General features: G+C 44.2%; 1 protein-coding gene and 1 pseudogene across 1 annotated transcript in view; both read right to left on the reverse strand.

Moving 5' to 3' along the window:
- Nucleotides 1–237: 237 nt before the first annotated feature.
- The window catches only part of LOC100348037 (tyrosine-protein phosphatase non-receptor type 20), a 54254-nt gene continuing 39792 nt past the window's right edge, over nt 238–14699 (reverse strand). The window contains 3 exon segments of the mRNA XM_070057152.1: nt 238–303; nt 1045–1103; nt 4912–5104. Coding sequence (XP_069913253.1) covers nt 238–303; nt 1045–1103; nt 4912–5104 — 318 coding nt within the window.
- LOC138845486 (tyrosine-protein phosphatase non-receptor type 20-like) lies at nt 10757–10955 on the reverse strand (annotated as a pseudogene).

Below are 14699 nucleotides of genomic sequence, written 5' to 3' on the forward strand. Positions count from 1 at the left end.
TTGTCTCACTGGGAAGCCTGGGAGGGTATTTTGATATTGTCTAATAAGATCCATGGGTAAACACTTTTCACCCCACATCAGTTGATGCTGCCTTGAGTGAGATTTCAGGAAGAAAATCAGTGGATCCAACAAGCACGTTCTGTTCATAGCCAAACCCTTGGCACAGCTCCCATGTATCCTGTGCAAGGGAGTTCCAAGCCACTTCATCATCTCAAGCACAAAGCAACAGGAGTCTTTTTAACCCAAAGTGAAAAGCTTCTGAAGAACTTCAAGCACAACTTTGTAACAAAAGCTATATTGCTCCTATATACGTACACACAAAAAACAGTACCATGCTAAGTAATTTAATACTGATCTCTACTTTCAGAGAAAACATTTGTAATTTTCAACTACACAGAAAAGTTCCTAAAGAAAGCAAACATTTACCTACCAACACTTAAACAATGACTCTTTATGCAAAAACATTTTAAAAAATATGAGTGAGATAAATCACCATGATATAGTTCTTGGTCTCTCATTCTACAGCCAGTTAACTGAAGGCTTAACTGAACTGAGGCAAATGGTTCAGTCTCAACTTCCTTACGTTTTCCCCGGCTAACTCAAATTCTAACAAGTCTCTTATATGAATCAATTATCTATATTCTCTTGGTCTTCTGTTCTGATGAACTAATCTATGACATAAACGGTAATTTTTGTAACATGCCAATAACTTTGACATTGTAGTGGCAAGTCAGTATCTCAAACTGCTACTTGAAATTTATTAAAAGTAATGCTTTGTATAGGACATGATTACAAGGCACACACTTGGGCATCTGAAGACTTCAGTTTGCCCCTGGCTCCACCCATGGCTCTCCAGGGGACCCTGTGGGCAGACTTCTGTCGCTCTGAACCTGAAACACTTCATCAGGAGTATCAGTGCAAAAGCGACGCCTACCAGACTTCAGTGGGATCACTGAGGGAAGAGGCCCACGAACTGTGAACTGCTGCACAACGTCAACCTTCAAGTCCATCACCTGCCCTAGAACTTGTGTGGGGAAATCTTACCTTCGTCTGAATCACGCCACGACGCTGCTGTCTCATGTGGGTCACTTGTCGCTCCCCGTCTTCGTGGAGGAACGACACAGGACCCTGCGCTGTTCTTTTGTCTGCTCGGCCCTCCCCGAGTTTGCTGCTGGTTCTTCCCGGGTTGGCTACCGTCCCTTCCACCTCCGTGGAAGGGCGGTTCCCCCTGCCACTTTCCCCACTTCCGCGGGGGAGCGGCACACCACAGGCCGGCTCTCTCGGGGGCTGCTCAGGTGTTATTCGGATAGATGTTCCTGGTGCATGTTGTCTCTCTCCTCCTTTATAGTCCTCTTCCACCAATCCCAACTCTGCTACCCACACACCGAGTACGCTGCTCTCCTCCAATCAGGAGCAGGATCAGCTCCTGCAGGTCATCACTCAAGTTGGCGAGAGGCAGCTGCGTAGAAGTTGTTACTCCCTTCTCAGCGCCATATTGTGGGAGAGCAGATGCATAGAATAAGTCTTAATTCCAGTAACAGTCTAGTCCGAGTTGCTCCCCACAGTCACTGTATCCTGGATGTTGAACTGTTAACAAGGCCACAGTGATTTTGTATTAGCCACGCAGAAGGTAAAACACAAACCCTGGATTACCAGATGAGTGCCCCGTACCTCTTTTTAGTAAAAGATCTCAAGGTCTTAATCACAAGAAAATGCACTCTATTTTTAACGTAGCTCAGTGAGTAAGGAAGACATGTTTCTCAGGAGAAATTGGGAAGCTCACCAGAAGAAATACCAAAGTTATCCGTGTGTATACCTTTTGGTTATCCAAAGCGAGACCTAAAAGCAGCACTGTGGTTCTGGAAAAGCACAGAAGACGTTCTCTGCCCCCAAGAGCAGCACAGCATTTCTCCTATAAAGAGCCCCGTCGAGTGCAGTGGAGACGCTGGGCAGCAGGCGCCGGCACCAGTGGAGACGCTGAGCAGTAGGCGCCGGCACCAGTGGAGACGCTGGGCAGCAGGCGTCGGCACCAGATTCCGCACCTGCATGTGGAGAATGGCACGACTGAGGCTGAACCGGTGCCCACCCCCAGGCATGAATCCAGAAACATGGGCTGTTTGGAAACTTACGGCAATCTGGTGCTAGTGCAACGGAGGAATGCGATCAGCAGAGCAAGGTAGAGACCATCTCTCCTGCTGCTGGGCGTGCCGGCAGAGTCCCACTGCTGCACTCCGAGCGCCACTCAGCATGGCAAGGCCACGGTGATATCAGCACAATCCTGTAAAGTCTGTCAAGAACTGTCTGACATCCTTAATATATCAGCAACTTTAAAAACTCAGCAACACAAAAACAATCAACACAGTTAGGAAATGGTCAAAGGATTTTTTTTTTTTTTGACAGGCAGAGTGGACAGTGAGAGAGAGAGACAGAGAGAAAGGTCTTCCTTTTGCCGTTGGTTCACCCTCCAATGGCCGCTGCTGCTGGCGCACCACGCTGATCCGAAGGCAGGAGCCAGGTACTTCTCCTGGTCTCCCATGGGGTGCAGGGCCCAAGCACTTGGGCCATCCTCCACTGCACTCCCGGGCCACAGCAGAGAGCTGGCCTGGAAGAGGGGCAACCGGGACAGAATCCGGCGCCCCGACCAGGACTAGAACCTGGTGTGCCGGCACCGCAAGGCGGAGGATTAGCCTAGTGAGCCATGGCGCCGGCCGCAACTAGTTTCTGTAGCTTGTCTTTTCCTCATTTTTATGTGCTCTCCCACAGGACAAATCATTTGATTTTCTTACCCTCTAAGGTCATTCTTCTCTCATTCTCAACCACATGGCCCACAGCAGTCCTGACTGACTTAAGTGCATCAACATAACCACACTTATTAGAGCAGAGAAGGGGCTGAAACTCAATCAGAAAAGTGAAATGCTGGGAGATACTGGCCCGAGCTTCCAAAAAAGGCAAGGTTCTTCTGTCCTCAAAGGAGTAACTTGAAGAGACGGTTTTTCTACTCCTTTACGAGATGGTCTGAGGAGTACTGGAACCACAGCAGCCATTTTGTGGCCATAGGGAAAGACTGTCACTGTTGGGGTACAACTATATAAAACATTGAAAGGGGCCGGCGCCGTGGCTCAGTAGGCTAATCTTCCGCCTTGCAGCGCCGGCACACCGGGTTCTAGTCCCGGTCGGGGCGCTGGATTCTGTCCCGGTTGCCCCTCTTCCAGGCCAGCTCTCTGCTGTGGCCCGGGAGTGCAGTGGAGGATGGCCCAAGTGCTTGGGCCCTGCACCCCATGGGAGACCCGGAGAAGCACCTGACTCCTGCCTTCGGATCAGCGCGGTGCGCCGGCTGCAGTGCGCCAGCCGCGGCAGCCATTGGAGGGTGAACCAACAGCAAAGGAAGACCTTTCTCTGTGTCTCTCTCTCTCTCACTGTTCACTCTGCCTGTCAAAAAAAAAAAAAAAAAAACCTTGAAAGGGTTGAGGTGCGACACCTGTTCTGACAACAACATAAATCCTGTAGCCTATGGGTGTCAGGACAAGTTTCTTGTTGCCTCTTTCCTGATGAATTTTCACTTTCCTTTTAATCACTAAGAGTCTCTTTTTCTTCAGGGCCTGCTCAGCAAATAGATGCCCTCCCTCCCCACTTCTGCAGCACAAGGAAACAGCTGAGTAAGTAAGCCTTTTTGGCCACCAAGTTCAAGTCACATGGTCTAGTCAGTTTAGTCAATAATAAAGGAAATGACCATATATCTGATTCCTGTGTCTGTCTCTTAGCTTATTCCAAATTTAGGAGAAAAGTAAGTGATAATTAATGACTGGCTGAAGCCCAAAACTATTATTATCAGTATTTTACACATAAGAAGCTGGGGTTAAGAAAGGATAAACAATTTATACAAAGTCACAAAATCTAATATATGTGGCAAAATTGGCAGCCAAACCCTGGCACCTCTCAATAACTCTGAAGTCTACATTTTTTCCAGTGTGTTCATATACATATTATATTCTGTTCATTAAACACAGGAACATTTTATCAACATTTACTAGAAAAAAATTTTAAATCCATGTGTGCCAAGAGAAGGAAAGAAAAGGCAAATGAATTCACATTTACTGTATTTCTATTATGTTCCAAACACTGTCCTAAACCTTTTAAACCTTTTAGTTACATGGCGTACTTTAACCCTCACGTGACCTCCAAGAACCTGCAGCAAGGTGAGTGAGAAGCAGACATGCAAAGCTAAGGTGCTTTCAATTCCTTAAGTTGCTCTTGGAGGCCAACTGCTAGCCCCCCTTACCGCCAGGCTGTTACAAGCACTGTGTTTACAGCCGTGCCAGCTTCTCTGCCTGAGTGACATACTTACGGGGCAGTTCTTTTCAATGGCACATGTGGGGAGCAACTCGGACTAGGCTGTTACTGGAATTAAGACTTATTCTATGCATCTGCTCTCCCACAATATGGCGCTGGGAGAGGAGGAAACAGCTTCTACCCAGCTGCCTCTCGCCAACTTGACAAGCTGCAGGAGCTGCTCCTGATTGGAGGAGAGCAGCGTACTCGGCGTGTGGGCAGCCGAGTTGGGATTGGTGGAAGAGGACTATAAAGGAGGAGAGAGACAACATGCACCGGGAACATCTAAGAGGAACACCTGTGCAGCCCCCGAGAGAGCCGGCCGGCGGTGTGCCGCTCCCCCGCGGAAGTGGGGAAAGTGGCAGGGGGAACCGCCCTTCCACGGAGGTGGAAGGGTCGGTAGCCAACCCGGGAAGAACCAGCAGCAAACCCGGGGAGGGCCGAGCAGACAAAAGAACAGCGCAGGGTCCTGTGTCGTTCCTCCGCGAAGATGGGGAGCGACATAATGGTGCCGTGACTCGGATAGGAAGCCTAGGCAGGGTTTAGTGTCGTTCCTCCATGAAGAGGGGGAGCGACAGGCACAGAATACAACATCCAGACATGGAAACACTCCCGTGCGGCCTACACCAGCCCTGCAGTGAACAATCAGGGGTCCTGGAAGGTAGCTCTTCCTCACATTACAAACAAATTCTGTGAAATATTCTGCTGAGGCAGGAGTGCCATGGTCTGGCCACTTGATGAACTGCATGTGTTTTACAAAGTGCTTAGCTCCCATCTGTTAGAGAGAGAAAAAGAGAGAAAGAGAGAGGCAAAGAGGTATTTATCAATCTCTTAAATAGCAATCTCATTCAATTTCTAATATGCCACCACCCCCACTAATAATAATAATACAATGGTACCTTGAGTACAGTGCAAAATAATCTAGCATGTATTTTACAAACAAGTAGAAGACAGGACCTCCAAGCCTCTAATCAGAAGGAAGGCTAAGAAGGGGAAATGTTGGGGCCTGCACTGTGGCATAGCAGGTAAAGCGGCCACCTGCAGCACTGGCGTCCCACCTGGGTGCTGGTTCGAGTCCTGGCTGCTCCACTTTTGATCCAGCTCTCTGCTATTGCCTGGGAAAGCAGTAAAAGATAGCCCAAATCCTTGGGCCCCTGCACCCATGTGAGAGACCCTGAAGAAGCTCCTGGCTCCTGGCTTCATATCAGCTCGGTTCTGGCCATAGTAGCCATTTGTGGAGTGAACCAGCAGATGGAAGACCTCTCCCTCTGCCTCTGCCTCTCTGTAACTCTGCCTTTCAAATAAATAAGTAAATCTTAAAAAAAGGGGTGGGGGGAGAAAATGTTGATCAACATGATTTAATCAGTGCACATTGTACACTTATTGAAATGTCACACTGCAGTCCGTATTTCTGGACAATTATTCTTTTTCTTAATTTATTTATTTGGCAGAGAGAGTTATAGATAGTGAGAGAGACAGAAAGGTTTTCCCTCTGCTGGTTCACTCCCTAAATGGCTGCTATGGCCGGCTCTGCACCAATCCGAATCCAGGAGCCAGGTGCCTCTTCCTGGTCTCCCACACAAGTGCAGGGGCCTAAGCACCCAGGCCATCCTCCACTGCCCTCCCGGGCCACAGCACAGAGCTGGACTGGAAGAGGAGCAACCAGGACTAGAACCCGGCGCCCATATGGGATGTGGGCGCCACAGGCGGAGGATTAACCAAGTGAGCCACAGCATCGGTCCTTGGACAATTCTTCTTTTTTTTTTTTTTTTGACAATTATTCTTAACAAGTGTTTTTTAATTAAAAGAAAAGTTCAGGAAGAATAGATTTTTTTTTAAAGATGATAGTTGGGATATCCATACCCCAAACTGGAATGCCTAGTTCAAGTCCTAGCTCCACTCCTAATTCTAGCTTCCTGCTAATGCACACTTAAGGAGGCAGCAGGTGATGGCTCAAGTACTTGGGTCCTTGGCATCCACATGAGAGACCTGGACTGGGTTTCTGGTTCCTGGCCTCAGCCTGGCCAAGACCCAGCTGTTGTAAGCATTTGAGGAGTGAACCAGCAGATGGGAGATCTTTCTGCCTTTCAAATAAAAGCAAAAAATCTAAAAGAAATTGCATGTTATGAAAGACTATGCATGAACTTCAAAACTGGGTTTGCAACAAAACTCATAATTTTAATTCCATTTTCCACCAACTTTTTGGAGTGCCCTTGGAAGGTACTATACTGGTATCATGTAGAGTTTTCAAGAGTAGTCAAGCCTAACCCTGATGTTTGTAAGAATTCCAGAAGGTGCAGGAATAGAAGTTTTCTCTGTTTTATAAAGGAACACACAATAACGATAATAAAAATAAGAATACAAAAAAGTGACACGAATTCAGCACTTAGATGTGTCTGGTGCTATACTAAGGACATCACATAAATTATCTTGTTTAATCCTCACACCAACCCTCTAAGGTGAGTGCTGTTTTATCCTCATCTCCTAAGGGTGAGGATAAGGAGGATTGAGAGACACACACTGGGTCAGAAGGGTCACATGTTTGAGGCTGGGACTGTAATGCAGGACTCCCAATACCTAATCTGCTGGCTTCCTTCTGCACCTCTGTAGAAAAGTGGAGGTTTCCAAACACTCAAGAGGAAAAGGTGGGCTGATAGGTGAAGAATGAGACCAAGAGACAGCCTAGCCTAGCTTAATATTATACAGCATATTTAATTAAAATAGGTGGGCGTGCTGACCAGGGAGAGGGCATGGGGAGAGGGTGGTTAATGACCAGGAGCGTAGACTGCTGCCCCTACAACTGTGCTGAAATGGAATGGTGGAGCTGTCCTCAGGGGTGACAGAGAAAGCATGAGCAGGCCGTACCCCACCAAGGGAGCACCAGCCTCTCCCCAGCGTGCAGACCCCACTGGGGAAGCTCAGGATGGGTTCCTCTTCAGTTCCCTTAAAAGAGATGTTGGTACTCACCGCCCTCTTCTAGTGCTGGATGTCTATGGAAATTTATGAGGGATAATATGGTCAACTTGGCTGCGCTGCAGTACCTAGATATTCGATCAAACATTCCAGACATTTTTTGAAGGCATTTTTTTCAGATGTGATTAACATTAGCTCAGCAAATTAAGTAAAACAGGTTACCCTCCACGATGTAGGTGGGCCTCCCCCAGTCAGCTGAAGTCCTGGAAAGAACAAAGACTGATGTCTCCTGCACAAGAAAGAACTGTGCCAGCAGATTGCTTCTGAACTCAACCTGCAATTCTTTCTTGGCATCCCAGTGTCTGCCCTGTCCTGCAGATCTGTCAGCCCTACACAAACAAACATTGCTCCCTCTTTCCCTTCTCCCCCACCCTAATTTATTTAATACAATTTTCTACCTAGAATCATAAATATAGAAAATCTCCCATGTCACCTTGGTTAATTGATGCTTTCTAAAGTACCCAGCACTTGATAATGGCAGAATGTACCTCAGATCTGTAAATGACAGTGGAGTCCATGTGTCTTATTCAAAATATCTAATTTAAAAGCAAATAGGGGCCTAGGGGCTGGCACTGTGGTGTAACTGGTTAACGCCCTGGCCTGAAGCGCCAGCATCCCATATGGGCGCCAGTTCACTACCAAGCTGCTCCACTTCCTATCAGGCTCTCTGTTATAGCCTGGGAAAGCAGTAGAAGATGGTCCAAGTCCTTGGGCCTCTGCACCCGCGTGGGAGACTTGGAAGAAGCTCCTGGCTCCTAGGTTTGGATCAGTGCAGCTCCGGCCATATAGGCCAATTGGGGAGTGAACCAGCGGATAGAAGACTTCTCTCTCTCTCTCTGCCTCTCCTCTCTCTGTGTAACTCTTTCAAATAAATAAATATTTTTTTAGAAAAAGCAAATAGAAAATTCCAGTTTGAATCACTGGTACATGAAATGGAATGGTGGAAATAATACATTGAAAATCATGTAAAGATTGCTGTCACCCAAATCACATATTTCTATTATCAAATCCCTTCTGCCAGCACCGACCACTAAGAATCTGCACAAAGCTCAGCCTCGCTGATGTCCTGACCCAGTTCCATGTAGACTCTCTGGTCATGAACTCCATGGCTCTGAGGCTTGTGGTCCTTAGCCCAAAGACCACCATCCTCTACACCCAAAGTTCTAGAGGTCAATCTCAGCATTTAAATACATACAGACAGATGACTGTTCATGTCTCCCACTTGATCTATCGTCTCCAAGTACACACGTCATATGGAACTGACTTGTTCGGTGTCTCTTCCCCACTGGATTGTACATACTCTAAGAATTAAGACTGCATCTGTCTTCTATCTCCAGGAAATGGAAATAGGGATCCAGGGCACTCCTTGCTGTACATTCCTTTACCCAATCCATTATTTCTTCTCCTGGTATGAAAGTCCCTCTTCCTTTGGAGTTTCATACCTCTCGGCTTCATCTTCTCTATTCTATCGCCCAGTGGCCAAACCTCCCAATAAGTCCTCAATATTCACTGAAGATCCTAGCCTTCTCCCTTTCAACACTTTCTGACATTATTCAAGACAGATCCATTGTCTCACTCAAGGCAAATCCATTGTCTCAATAGCCCAATAGACACCCTTACCTCACAACATTCTATCTCTCCTGCAGGGAAGACTACCACCTTTATTCTAGAACCCGCAATGGTGAGCACTCCTTGGACTCAACATCATTTGTAGTGCCCAGGACCAAGAAATTTCTCAGTTCTACCTCTCCAACATCAACTTCTGATCAGCAGCTCTTATGCTACAGCTTCATAGGTGCTTCACCTCCACAACACGGGCACCAAATGGAGCTCTCCAGTCCTCTGTTCCCCCATCTACTCCTAGTTGACTGGCCCCTGATCCCAGTCCCATCCTTAAGCAACTTATACTTCATGGCTGAAACTGCCAAACACTCAATCATTTGAACCTCACCACTTGTGCTAAAATTCTACCGTGGGTCAATCTCGCAATTTCCAGGAATCCCACAGTTCTGCTGGAAAGAAAAGAATCACATAGCTGCATATCATGTTGCTACCACAAACTTACGATTCCAACCTCAGCAACCTTTTCAGGTTATTGTCTGTGCTCCAATCAACTTTGGTGATTATTCTAAACTTCACCACTCTCTTCATGATTCTGGTTCAACTTCCACCCCCATCAGTCCTGTTGAACACATGCGATCACCTACCTGCTAATCCAATCCACGAGATGTAACTGATCACTTTCTCCTATAAAACCTTCATTTCCAACTTTACAAATCTGTTGGAGCAAGAAATCCATGAATTGTTCTAGACCAACACTTCCTTTTGCTTCCTCCTGGTACCCAATACTAAGTTACCACCACTTCTGGCTTCTGCTTAACCAAACTCTGATTGGAGAGAAGAAAAAATGGGCAAGGCAAGGTGGGAACTTTCTAAAGTGATGCAAATACTATACATCTAAGCTGTCAAAAAGGTAGCAACTAACAATATGAGATTAGTAAGCACTGAAAATGTGGCTATGCAAAGGAGGAACTGGATTTATCATTGTATGTAAATTTAACTCACTTAAATAGACACATATGGCTACCATATTGAATACCATAATTATCAACTTTTCCTTCTGTCACTTATAAATCATAAGTCATGCATCAGTCTGCCAAATTTATCTGGAAAACATGTGTCTATGCTTCCCATCTCAAAGTAAATTGCTCTAGTTGATCATGCCACTTTCTTCCTAAAATTCTTCAGTCTTCCAGTTGTCTTCATATTAGTTAATGCTCCTCAGCTGAAGTTTGTCAGGCCCTTCTTAATTTCTACAAATTCATCTCCTCTCTTGTTAATCTTGTAACTAAACTTTTATGTTCTAAGAACTCTTAACTTACATTTCTCTATACATACCTCATGCTATTCTATATCTTGATCTTCTACTATTTCCTTCCATCTTTCTTATTTGGCTAATACTTAATTCAGATGCCACATCCTCCAGTAAATCTTTCTCTAAGCCCCCAAATAAAGTTAAATACTTACCTTCTGAGCCCCAAAAGTATCCTATAGAAATCTCAATTATTACTACTGAACACAGAAGGTGAAGTATCAGTGAGTGAACCGATCTGTCCACTACTCAGTAAGTACAGGAAGAGCTTGGCACAGTGATTACCAACCTTAAGGACACAATATGCTCATGTCTGCCACAGAAGCAGCCGAAGATCACACAGCATCCCAGATCACACAGCTTCCAATCTTCCCTCTCCCTGCCCCACCTTTCCTTGTCCATTTTTTCTTCTCTCCAATCAGAGTCTGGTTAAGCAGAAGCCAGAAGTGGTGGTAACAGTATTGGGTACCAGGAGGAAGCAAAAGGTTACTTTAAAAAGTGTTCTCAGATGAAATTCCATCCTACTCCTAACTAGTCCTTACACATCTGCACGGTGGTGAGACATAGATCTACTGCTGAGTTTTAAAAACTTATGGACTTCTTCACAATTTTAAACATTTGAATGATGAAGTATTCAAGTATCTGGTAGTTCTCCAGGAAGATGTTTCAATTCCAAAGGCTTCTTCAAAGAACTGGGCCAGTAATGGTGGCATTTGACAACGCCACCTTCTATCTCTCTGGTTATCATGGCAATAACATTAGAATTATTTTCCAAAACCATTTAACAAAAGTTTTCTGTGGTTCCTGGCAGTGGTCCTTGGGTAGCAATATAAAAATACTCTTCTCCATAATTGACTGTTCTAATATAACTAGCATTGATGTAGTCTTTGCTTCTTCCAAGAGGAACACATGTTGAATCATCTATTACAGAAACAGAAACATCTGGTAGACAAAGGAAAAACAGGAGATGCAGTAAAATTCTGACTTCATGAAAGTATTTCACACATGCAAATTCATTAGAATATCTCTTTGGCCAATAGAGAAGATAGCATAACAATTTCTTTTCAAAAGTGTTATTTGAGTCCATGAGTTTAAATTTTTCCTTCCCAAGACTCACTGGCATAATCTAAGAAAATCGAAGAAGTTTTTTTAAAAACCTGGTTTTTTTAATGATAAAACTACACGATAAGACAGGGTACAGATACGAAAATAAGTTGTTTTGAATAAAATGTACATTAGATAAATAAGGCACCTAAAATTTTAGAGTACAAATTCAAAATCCAAATTTGTGTAATTTGTAGCACTGTGTGAAATTCATATTGCTATAAATTATTTTGGAAGACCCAGATTATAACAAATAATGTATAACATTCAAAAATTAGTAAAAATATTTGGCCACTAAAAACATAATAGGAAATTTAAAGAGTTAAAACTAAATAAGCCTTGAGAAAACAAATTCAGACCTTGCATCAAGTAGAATATTGTTTTAAATAAACTTTTATTTCAGAATAGTTTTAAATACAAACCAGTTTTTAAAAAATATTTTATTTATTTATTTGAGAGGTAGAGTTACAGACAGTGAGAGGAAGAGACAGAGAGAAAGGTCTTCTCTCCATTGGCTCACTCCCCAAGTAGCCACAATGGCAGGAGCTGCACTGATCTGAAGCCAGGAGCCAGGAGCCTCTTCCCGGTCTCCCATGTGGGTGCAGGGGCCCAAGCACTTGGGCCATCTTCTACTGCTTTCCCAGGCCATAGTAGAGAGCTGGATTGGAAGAGGAGCATCCGGGTCTCAAACAAGCACCCATATAGGATGCCAGCACTGCGGGTGGAGAATTAACCTACTGCGCCACGGTGCCAGCCCTAAAACCAGCTTTTAATAAACAGAGAAAAATGCCATCAGTGTACAGATACTTTGAGAGATTTGTTAGATATATTATAGTTAGGGTTAGGCTAAGAGAGCTATCTGCTATTTTACAACTAAGCACAACAAAAGAGGAGCCCTCTGTGAGAGTGAATGAATAACATTCTCCTACAAATTTGGAAAACTTGCAAGCGGGCTGTGACAGCTGATTGGAGACAAATCCTAGGACTAAAGGAATTCCAAAAATGAACACACACACACACAGCAGCCATCTTTTAAATACACCTTCAACCTTTAACTTGTGAAGCAGAGTGCTAATCAAACTAAAGGTATTGTGGGAAAAGCATGCAATTGAGAGCATTTGCTCCAAATAACAGAAGACTCATCCAACTTGGACTGTCAGAGCAAACACAAGGGGAAACCCAGCTACCAGGACCACTAATAACCTTCCCAGGCCCAGGAGCTGCTTCACAGAGGAATCTGGAACTCTGCAGAAGTGCACACAGCGAAGGAAGGCCTTCCTGCCGTGCATCACCCTCACCGATCACCTCTCCTTACTGCTCGTGACCATGTGAGCATCTATATGCTACGACAGCAGCAACAGAATGGAGACTTATGCTATTTCTGAAGGGGACCTTCTCAAATTCCAACACAGCACACAGAATCCAACCCCTTGTAAAGACGAATGAATAGGAAAAAACAACTGCTAGGTATATAAAGACACCCAGTATTTCAAAAAGGGAGACCATTCTGAGAAAGCAGAGCCAATATTTTCCTTTATAAAAGAGAAGAACACATCAAAAACTCCTCTGGCATCAAGAGAAAATTATTTCAATATTTAAAAGGATAATATCTGTTAGGTTTCTGACAAACATATATTGCTGAATTATAAAGGAGGTAACAATAGCATTAGTTGGGATCTTTCATGATACCCTCATATATATATATGTATATATAACATATACATATATATGATATAGACAATATAATAACAAAACTGGAAAGTACTCATCAAAAAATCAGCAGTATTTTATCATCTAACCAGTATGTTTTATTTCACAATATAAAAGCAGTTTTAATTTTGAAAAGGGAGATTAAGGAGCCAGCATTGTGAAGTAGCAGGTAAAGCTGCTGCCTGTGATGCCGGCATCCCATAGGGGTGCTGGTTGGAGAGCCAGCTGCTCCACTTCTGATCCAGCTCTCTGCTACTGCGCCAGCGGAAGATGGCCCAAGTGCTTGGGCCAGTGAACCCACATGGGACCCCTGGAAGAAGCTCTGTGCTGTTGTCTCTGGCCTAGCCCAATCTTGGCCATTGCAGCCATTTAGGGAGTGAACCAGCAGATGGAAGATATCTCTCTCTCTCTCTCTCTCTCTCTCTCTCTCTCTCTCTCTCTCTCTCCTCTCTATAACTCTGCCTTTCAAACAAATAAATCTTTAAAAAAAAGAAAAGGGAGATTAAATGTGAAAATTAAATCATCTAAAATAATAAAAGCTTGATATCAGATAAAAACCACAATTACTCAGCTCAAACCACTAAAGAGGGACGTGACTAGAAATAAACTACTAGAGATTTATAATATTGGTTTAAAGAATTTTTCCAGAATTCAGGGGGGAAAATGATGAAAAATATGACACTAATGATAAAAATGCTAAAGGATACATTAAAATGATAAAGAGATTACATAAAGAAATTACAGTGAGACATTAACAAAGGCACAGCAGAAATACCCCAAGTGCTGACAGGAGAGCACCCTAACCCAACAGACTGTAACAGAATCCAAACATGCCCAGCAGGTCCCCACAGCATGGTTCTCTGGATTCATTACCTCACCAACCCCAAAACAACCCTTTCAGCAGGTGCTATTATATTCGTGCTTTTCAGAAAAAGAACCTGTACTAACTAACATTTTCCATGTTAGGAAGCAGTTCTTGACTCTAAGTAAAACTAGGCTTCATAGTCCCAAAATAATTCCATGCTCTGCTTCTTCCCAAGATTCAAATTTGTAGACAGAAAGCCTCGGATATCAAGCAACATTAATGAAAAAGCCACTAAAATCACTAGGCCAAAAAAGCATTTTGTCACAGGACTATCACTTAGATGATATCATCTAAGAATAAAAATCGTGCTGGTGGATCACTAGGGATAATAGTTAAGTGGTGCCATTCCCATGCCCACCTCTTGATTCCTGAGTCCTGGCTATAGTAGAAATGGCTTCACACATCAGATACTGACTTAGAACATACACAGAGTGCTAAAGAACACTGCCATAGCTCTGCAAGGTATGGTTACCTAGCTGACACTGTAACTGAGTCTTCAAAAGGCCCTTCATTCTACCGAGCTAGCTGCTCAGGATTATGGGTAACATGGAAGGCCCAGTAGCTGTCATGAGCATGAGCCCAATGCCACAAGCCATTTGCAAAAAATACCATGATGGACAAAAGACATTCTGTGGGACCACAGATGGTAAGTTCGACAGAAGCACTTATCTATTCAATTATCTATTCCAGTAACAAGAAACTACTGTTCCTTCCATGAAGAAAGTGGTCCAGTGTAATCAATCTGCCATCACACAACTGGTTGATCACCCCAAGGAATAGTACCATACCATATTCTCATTGTTGGTCTCTGTGGGTGGTGGATTGGCCACTCTGTGGTGACTAGGT

This window comes from Oryctolagus cuniculus, chromosome 15, assembly GCF_964237555.1.
Source record: "Oryctolagus cuniculus chromosome 15, mOryCun1.1, whole genome shotgun sequence".
In the NCBI taxonomy this organism is placed as follows: domain Eukaryota; kingdom Metazoa; phylum Chordata; class Mammalia; order Lagomorpha; family Leporidae; genus Oryctolagus; species Oryctolagus cuniculus.